General features: G+C 45.4%; 1 protein-coding gene across 1 annotated transcript; it reads right to left on the reverse strand.

Moving 5' to 3' along the window:
* On the reverse strand, positions 1-7,516 carry PANX3 (pannexin 3). The gene is made up of 4 exons (XM_019710425.3): positions 6,111-7,516; positions 4,721-4,863; positions 2,330-2,544; positions 1-729 (listed from the first exon to the last, which is right to left on the reverse strand). Exons 1-4 carry the CDS (start codon positions 6,289-6,291, stop codon positions 90-92), a joined length of 1,179 nt encoding a protein of 392 aa, XP_019565984.1. The 5' UTR covers positions 6,292-7,516; the 3' UTR covers positions 1-89.
* Positions 7,517-9,117: the final 1,601 nt, after the last annotated feature.

A 9,117-nucleotide genomic window follows, 5' to 3' on the forward strand; every position in this document is an offset into this window, starting at 1 on the left:
CAGATATTTTTGTATATTAGTCTGTGAGGCTTGTGATGAAGGAGAGAGATTTTTACTATCATAAAATTTCTTGTTCCAGGATTTCTTCACTATGGGTTTTCATCACACACCCGGTGAGTGAGGTGTTTCGGTTTTGAGGGTTCTAAGCCAGCCAATAAAGTCATGAAATCGACCACCGTGTCAATGTTGTGCTTCTGGGTGGTGGTGTCCTTCAACACACATAAGACACTTAACCAGCTGAAAGAGATGAGCTCAGAGATGTTGGCTCGGAGGAAAAGAAGGATCACATTGAGGTCATTGATGGGGCACCCCAGCATCTTCTTGCTGAGGAGGTCAAATGCTGGGAGCATCTCATAGATGGACAGAAGTCCTTTGTCCCACCGACATAGCCGTGTGAGGTTGTAGATTATCACTGGAACCAGTAGGGTGTATATTGCTACACTGGAGAGACTAACAATCTGGAAAACAGACAGGGAGGTCAGCCTGCATGTGATGAGGTCGGGGATGTGGGTCTCATCGCTGAGCAGCCCTGTCTTGACGGAACAGCTGAATTCCTTTTGGAAGAAGACATCCAGGTGGAAGTGACCAAGGTACAGGTAGGTGGCTGAGGTAAAGAGGAGCAAGAGGGAGTTCCTCAGGAGGTAGGTGGCCACCAGTGAGTGTGAGCGCTGCTTACATGCCAGGTACCGCTCCAGCAAGGGGAATTCAAAGTATCGTTCTTTCCGAGCCCTGGGGAGAAGAAGAAAGGAGACAAGGTGAGGGACATTAGAACCATATCCTGAAAGAGCCATGTGGAAAAAAACACAATGTGTGTATCCAACATGGTATTCTCAATTCACATGAAAATCTCCCTTCTCTGACCATAACTACCTCTCTCCCCAAAAGAAGGTGTGTAAGTATATCTTAATTATCCAAGCAGTGAGTGCAATGCAGTAAGTCCAGTGAATGATCAATGAATAATAAATGGTCACACTGGATTTCTGCCCAGCAGGGCAGACTACACCTGTAAGCTGAAGTTGGACCCTTAGGAAGCAGTAAGGCTTATTAAAGTAGCACTGGACTGGGAGTCTAAATAAGCGCATTCGGGTTCGTCTGTATACTCTATGATTTTTAGGTCAATTCATTCACTTTTATAAAAATAAATTTGCTAACAAGTATTTGTTGGGAGCTGTGGTGTTCAGGTACGTGTAAGCCAGTCTCTGCTCTGAAGAAGCTTCCAGTCTGGCTTGTGGGGAAGGGGCGGATAAGATATGCAAACGTAAAATAAAAATAGCACTTGGTTTGTTGTCAAAATGATGACTACAAAGCAAGGTAGTTATAAATTAGGCGAGTGACAACAACAGTGTGGGCTGGAGGGTTCAGAAACCTTCATGGAGAAGATTGTCTTACAGTCGGTCTCCAGAAGGCAGATAGGGGCCAGAAAGAGTATGTGCGCAAACACGAGACAGAATATGGTTGCAAATAGCTCACCTATCCTCTTGGTTCAACTATCCACCCTGGCCACCCTGTTTAAAACTGCACCATTGGCGGTGGCCAGTTAGCTCAGTTGGTTAGAGTGTGGTGCTAATAATACACCAAAGTTGCTGATTCAATCCCTGCATGGGCCCCTGTGAGCGGCACCCTCCTTAAAAAGATAAAAATATAAAAAATAACCACCACTCCACAACCTTCCAGCTTTCTTGTCCACCTCCACCTTTACCTGCTTTACTATTTTTTCTTCATACCTCTTCTACCATAAAATTTACTTAATGTGTTACGATTATTTGTTGCCTGTTTTCCCTCAGTAGAATATAAGCCCCACATGGGTTGGTAGGTGTAGCTTTGTCTCCTCCCCATCTCTGCCCCCAACAAAGACACAGGTATCTAAAACATTCAGAACAGTGCCTGGTACTCAAACAATTGATGAATGCTGAGATGGATGAATGACTTGTTCGGGAGAAAAGGAGACTGCCTAGCTAGAATGGAAAATTTCTGTCACGTAGTAAGAAGTTCCAGAAAGTAGTTGGTGACAGTGTGTAGAGGGCCTTGGAAAAATATTTGGGAGAACGTGGATATTTTTCTGTAGACATGAGGGGAGCTAGTCAAGGTTTATGAGCAGGGGAGTGGTATATGAAAGTATTTTAAAGAACCATCCCTTTGTTCATCTGTAAACTAGGGGTAGAGTCCTTGCTCTTCTTCCGGTACAGAAATGCTAGAAAGTTAATGAGATGTTAAGCACTTTGCACGCTGGAGAAAGGTGGTATAGAGGATAGTTTAAAGATTACTCTGCACGGATATTACTTTAATTCTTGACGGAGTCCTTCAGAAAGGAGTGGAAGGAACAACTCACTTCTCCAGCTCATCCCAGAAAACATGGGGGTCCGAGCTCTTCTGCCGGATCTTCACCATGTGCTGCACCAGGCGGATGGAGCGGTTGTAGGATTTGTCCAGTTCGCTGATGATGAAGAGCAGGTCAGAGCTGAGGGCTGGCACAGCTGCGTACTGCCACAGCAGAGCTGGCAGGTACATGACCACGGCCAGGGCCAGCAGGGAGTAGGGGAGGGCCTGTGGGGCGAGAGTGAGCTGTGGAGAGCGCTCTGAGTGGGGCTCCTGCCTCAGAAGGGGGATGAGCCACCAGCAGCCCAGGACCTATGGCTCTACTGACTGAGCTGGCTGAATACTGGGCCCAGGAGAGGGGATGGTGCATCTCCATGCTCCCCGTCTCTACTTTCCTGATCTGGAAAGGCAAGAGGCAGAGAGGAAGGAAGGAAGTTGGGGGGAGAGGGAGTGGATGGGGAGAGCAAGAGTGCTCCCCAGTGCCCAAGCACGTTAGCCTGGGTAGCTAACCAGAAGGCATGGCCAACAGTGGTCATGGCATTCCAGGGGACAGTGTCTTTATTCTGTCTTCCATTTTCTTTCTCTGCTCCAGATTCTCATTACCAGACATCCAAAGCCCATTAGCTTTCAAAGTCCAGCCAGCATCCCCGACATTGCTGACTTACTTAGACCCTCTAGAAAAGAGGTCCGATCCCATTGCCTTCTCAGCCTCCTCTCACGTGCTGCCTGAGATAAGGGGCTTTTCCTTGTTTCCTCATCGTACACCACACCTCATGGGGTTGGGCCCACTGTTCTGTCACAGTGAAAACTCTACATGTAAAGGCTTTTTAAAGCTATGTTTGTGTTAGGTGCTTAACATGCATCGTTTCATTTGATCTTCACAAGGCTGCTATCAGGTAGGTACTCTGTTAGTATCTCTGTTTTTGACGTGTAAAAATACTAAGTAACCTACAAGGTTTCACATGTAGTAGGTGAGTGAGTGGGACTTGAAACTCGGCAGTCTGGTTTTGGTGCTTATTTCTTCATTGACTACTTGACTACAGCTTCTCTGAACCAGGGGTGCTTTGTATTTTAGAGGACAATTTGAAGAAAAAGGGAGGACACATAGTACTTGGTTGCATCTAGGTAGACGAGAAAGGAGTATGTGTGCATGTGTGTGTGAGAGACAGTTTCTAAACTAAGGAGGAAAGTTGGGAAAGGTATACTTGGCCACAAAAGAAAACTAGAAGCTTTTCACGCATGTTTGTAAAATGACATTTCTTGAAAACACTCTTCATCCCTAGAGATTTGACTCTTCTGACATGAATTCTCTGCAATATCTTGAACTTATTGCCTTCCAGATCCTGCTTACGCATTTCCAGTGACAAAGACCAGTTGGCATCAAGTTCAACTGCCAACCCTCTGTGAACTCTGCATTAAGTCACTGGTTTGGGGTTCTAGAACTGTGGTGTTTTGAGGCCTTGTAAATTGTCATAACTACAAAATATTATGAGTGACTTCTGATTAAACATTGTGAATTGGATGCACGTCTGACTTCTGCTCCCTCATAAAACCCCACTGAAATGAGAATAAAGGTTAAAAAGACATAATCATGCAAAGAGAAAGAAAACAGGAGGGGAGACAACAGTAACAAAACGTTGAAAACTGGAGAGCAGTTTTGTGACAAGATACCAGCCTGTGGGTGGATATGGAGTTGAGGCAGGGGCAAGCAAGCTGTTTTGTGCCATAGAATCAGAAAGACTCAGGAATTAGAGGTACCAAGTACATGTGAAACAGGCTGCAGGTGGGGCTGAAACAACAGGAATATTGGAAACAGCCCTGCTGACCCTTTCTGTAACATGATGCACTCAAGCGATTTCCTGTCCCTGGCAGAAGGCTGTGGTTTATGTCTTGGAAACATTAAACCAGAGAGATTCTGCACTTAAGTCTATTGAGGGCGGGGGGTGGGGGGGACGACCATGTTGAGATTGGGGAGGGGGTTAGTTGAATTAATACTGAATGCTGAGTTCCCAGAAGTTTGGCAGTTGAACTTGATGCCAACTGCAACCTGCCCTCTCTACACAAATTCATGATCGAATCATACTTGTGAAAACTGAACCGCCCTAGAGACAGGATCACAGATACTGATATTTGAGGTTTTTCCCCATAAAATGGCCCAAGACATCTCCTTAAACTAAAGGCTGCTGGTCAACAAGCCTCATCCATCAGCACAAAGCTGACAATCAGATAAAAGTGGGAAACCAAAGGTCATCAGACATTTGAAGAATGTCGGAAACATGAAAGTCAGTGACCAACATATGAAAGGGGAGGGGTGGCGAAGAGGCAAGTGAGAATATAATGATGCAGTTCTGTCCCTCTCCGTTCAGCCAGGAAGCCAGCCTGATGGAGTCCCAGCCCCCTTTACCTTGTGAGGCCAGAGGGATTTCAGCTTGTACTGGCCAGGCTCGTCCTGTTCATGGTGAACCAGTGAGTCCCAACAGGAACTGTCCACATAGGCAGCCTGCCGGACGCTGAAGTTACTGGGAGAGAAGCAGCTGATGGGAGACCCTGGAACAGGAATACAGCTTTGAGGAATGGGAATCCAGGAGACATGCAACTAAGAGCTTTTAGGGGTCCCCTCCACAACTCTGCCAATTTCTGTACCTGGTAGGCACTTTTCCCATGCCCCAGTTTCTGGGTTTGGCAAGGCAGTGTCACCGTAGGAAGGGCATGACGGGACAGCACTCCAGTCTCTGGCCCAGGCCTGCCCATGCACTGACTTTGATGTCCCGCAGTTCTTTTCCCTCTGGGGTCCCCCTGGACTCCCAGACAGGCAGGCAGCAGTGGGTGGTGGTGGGAGTGGGAGGGGGGAGGTGGGGAGCGTCCCTGCGCTCTTGCAGTTTTGCACCGGAAGGCTTGCAGTTTGGTGGTGACATCACTTTTCTGAGAGAGCTGATGTCTTTCAGGTTTTAAAACTTAGAGGATTATTTTATTGGACTTCTGAGTCCAAATCAGGGAAAACGTGGGGGAGTGGTGCTAGAAGGAAAGTAGGCTTGGAAGGAGAGTTTCTGGTTTTTGGTTTTCCCATCATTCCCAAGAGACAGAAATGGGAACCAGTACTCCCCATCTTCTAGGTAAATGGAGAGGCAGTGGGAGGTTGACACCCTTCCTTGGGAAATGTGGTAAGCTAATCACACAGCCGGAAAAGAACGCCAGAAATCCCAATTCTTGGGAAATCCACCTTCTCTTTAATAGAGGTGGCAGGTTTGCTGAGTTAATCCAGCACCTAGAACACTACATACATGTGTTTGTTAATGTTTCTGTTTTCAGAGGAAGGAATGGGTTTATTCAGCACCTATGATGTACCAGGCTCTGTCAGCCACTTAACCTCTGTTCTCAAGTCAGTAACCCTAGAGGTGGCGAGTAGGAAGAAGGCTCCAAGAAGATAAGAGACTTACGTAAAGCATGGGTGACCAAGACCTTCAGAGGGCCTACGTCCTTAAAATATTATGGGGCCCTAATCTCTCTTTCATATACAATCAAAATAAAAGTTGAGTTATTGCAATGACATAAAATACATGAATACTGAAATTTAAACTAAATTTTTATTGCAACATTTTGGAAATGACTTTTCAAAATTTCTTGCTGCCTCTGTTTTGCTGGTGCACTGAACTCATGCACAGTCTGCCTTTTAGGTCATGCCCAGGCCAGTCATGCCACCTGGACAATGTGGGAGCTGCCTCGCTTCAGAGCCCATGTAAAGAGTGACACAAAGTGGAATCTCTCCTATACACTAGGTCTTGGAAGCCACTTACCAGAGGAGAACTCCTGGGCAAATGCCAGGGACATCAGCAGCAAAGGGGAGCCCACAGCTACGAACTTGACCATGCGGTCCAGGGGAAGTTCCAGGCGCAGTCCTTTGAGGCGGGGGCCCCTGCGATCAGGCAGCAGGGCATCTGACAGCATATACTCTGCAGCTGTGTGTGCGAGCGACATGATGCTGCTGAGCTTTGGGGTGCAGAGGCGGCAGGAGGGGTCCTGGAATAGCAGAGTGAGGAGACGGCAGCTTCAAGCAGCTGGCTTTGAGCAGAGTGCCTGCAGCCCCAGCCTCATAGAGATCTGTGCTGGGAACAGGCGCTGGTTCTCTAAATAACTGGCCAGGCCCTGAGCCCGACACCTGGTAATTAGAGGGAGGCATAGCTTAGTGGATCCTCGCTGGAGGAGGGTCGGGCATTAACTGGAGCTGGTGCCAGCCTGCTGTCTCTGGGTTGTCCCTGAGCAGATGAAGGCCCGTGGCTTTACGCTGCTCTCTCATTAATAAAGTATTTTTGGTGGGGCGGTGGAGAGAAGGCATGCTGTGAAGCCAGGCCCCTCATGTAATTGGTGTGGAATTTGGGTGGAGATTGCTTAATTGCATTGAAGGCCCTCATTTTGTGGTTTGGGGTGGGGATGAGGCCCCCAAAACTCAGCTAGGTTTTCTACTCCTACGTACTATGCTTTGTCCCAGCGATGAATTTGGCCCAGCCTCTTTCCCAGAAAGGACTCTGTATTTGGTGTTAAATTTCCTTCCCTGACTCTGGTATTTTTCTAACATGCTTCAACCACATAGTTACAATTTTCATGTATTTGCTATGTTTTTAACCCCGTCAGTTCTTTAGAAAGCTGAGGGATGGATGGCAGTGTTGAGTCGTGGAAAGAACATGACCTTTGAAATTTAGAGGGAAAAGTCTTGCACTGGAGACCTAGCAATAATCTTTTTTTTTTTCCTTTTTATTGTGTGACTTCAAGAAGTCACTTTTGCCTCAGTATTCTCATCTATCAAATGGTATTATGTTGTAATCTTACAAGATTGTGAGGATTATGAGTATTACATGTGAAGGTACTTTGTAAACTGTAAAGTGTCGGGCAAATGACAACTCTTATTGCTATTTGGTGGGGTTGGGTCAGAAAGCAAATAGTGGGGCTTAGGGCATCTGTCTTGAGACTTGGCAAGAGAGGCTCTGACCTTGGCCTTCATGTTGCTCCCCTTTGGCTTTGGCCTTCCCACAGCCAAGGAGTCCGTGGGGCCAAGAGGACATGCCCATTCAGAGCCTATGTGCCTGCTCCAGACCACTCTCTTGGGACGCGGGACGTTGTCATTCCCTGCCCAGATGGCTGCAACCTCCTCCAAGGTTTGTGCAGGCCTTTTTCTCAGGTGCATCCTCCCATGGACAGATCTCGCTGCTGGTGTGCACACCCCTGGGACTAGGGAATGCTTGCTGTGGGGGTTTGAATGGAATTTAGAAGTCCTGGAGTGCCCACACATGCGACTGTGAAGTTTCTTGCAATGTGGGACTTAGCTGGGTTGGGAAGAAGGGCCCTGGGGAGTCTGAGGATTCTAAATTCAAAACTGGCATTCCTGATCATTATAAAGGGTGTGTGTGTGTGTGTATTTGTGTGTGTATGTGTGTGTGTATGTGTAAATATGTCAAGGTAGGCAGATAGAACACATTGTATTTGTAATGTTTAATTTTTTAGATATATAGTATTTGGGCCTCTATTTGAACTGTTTTCCCTGGGCCCACAAATGTTTGGGCCGGCATGCCTCTCTCCCCATCCCCAGGCTAGAGGCCAACTCTGACTCAGAGATGCTCTGTGTGTGCTAACTGGAGTGACCGAGGCATGGGAGCAGGGGAAGGGATCTTTTATTTCATTCCCCTTCAGCCCCGCCACACTCCCATTTCTGCATCTTTTCATTATGTGTGTTTTTGCCAAATGTTTGTTATTGGTTTGCATGCATGTGTTTTCTTTTGCTTTTAAAAAATAGTTTACATTTTTATTGAAGTATAATACACATCTATTCATATACACATAGCATAAGTGTACAGTTCAATCAACTTTCATCTGATTAGGAAACAGGACGTTACTAATGCCCAGAAGCTATCTTTGTGCTCCTTTGTAATAACTGTCATTTCCCAAAGGGTAATCATTATCCTAACTTCGAATAGCATAAATTAGTTTTGCCTCATTGTACTTTACAGAAATGGAATCATATGTATACGCTCTTGTGTTGGGCTTCTTTTGTTTTACATCAGATTTATGAGAATCAACCATTTTATTTCTTGTTTCTGGATTTATGTAAATGGAATCACATGTATGCATTTTTTTGTGACTGGATTCTCTGCTCAACATACACTTTTTTTTCCATTTCTCACTGATTTATGTGGGACTTATATTTTTAAATTTTTCAATTACGGTTGACATTCAATTTTATATTAGTTTCAGGTGTGCAGCATAGTGATTAGACATTCAGACAACTCACAAAGTGATCCCCCCAGTAAGTCTAGTACCCACCCGACACCATACATAGTTACTGTAATATTATTGACTATATTTCCTATGCTATACTTCACATCCTCACGACTACTTTGTAACTACCAATTTGTACTACTTAATACCTTTATCATTGTCACCCAGCCCCCCAACCCTTTTCCCATCTGGCAACTATCTGCTTGTTCTCACTATCCATGAGTTTTTTTCTGTTTTGTTTGTTTATTTTGTTTTTGTTTTTTCCCTCTATTTTATTTTTTAAAGGTTTTTATTAAAATATAGCTAACATACAACATTATATTAGTTTCGGGGGTACACCATAGTTACTTAACATTTGTATACCTAAAGAAGCGGTCACTGTGATAACCATCTGACATCATACTGTGCTATCACAATATTATTGACTTTATTTCCTATGCTGTACATTATAGACCCATGACTTATTTATTTTATACCTGGAAATTTGAACCTCTTATTCCCCTTCACATTTCACCCACTTTTTAACTTTTCACT

This window comes from Rhinolophus sinicus, chromosome 9 (genome assembly GCF_057876585.1).
Source record: "Rhinolophus sinicus isolate RSI-liver-muscle chromosome 9, RSI-T2T, whole genome shotgun sequence".
In the NCBI taxonomy this organism is placed as follows: domain Eukaryota; kingdom Metazoa; phylum Chordata; class Mammalia; order Chiroptera; family Rhinolophidae; genus Rhinolophus; species Rhinolophus sinicus.

Excerpts from the sequence above, each read along its gene's own strand:
- PANX3 (XM_019710425.3), bottom strand. The coding sequence starts at position 6,291 with ATGTCGCTCGCACACACAGCTGCAGAGTATATGCTGTCAGATGCCCTG. Across the intron at positions 4,864-6,110 it reads TGCCCAGGAGTTCTCCTCTG|GGTCTCCCATCAGCTGCTTC; the intron begins GTAAGTGGCTTC and ends TTCCTGTTCCAG. Across the intron at positions 2,545-4,720 it reads AATCCCTCTGGCCTCACAAG|GCCCTCCCCTACTCCCTGCT; the intron begins GTAAAGGGGGCT and ends CTCGCCCCACAG.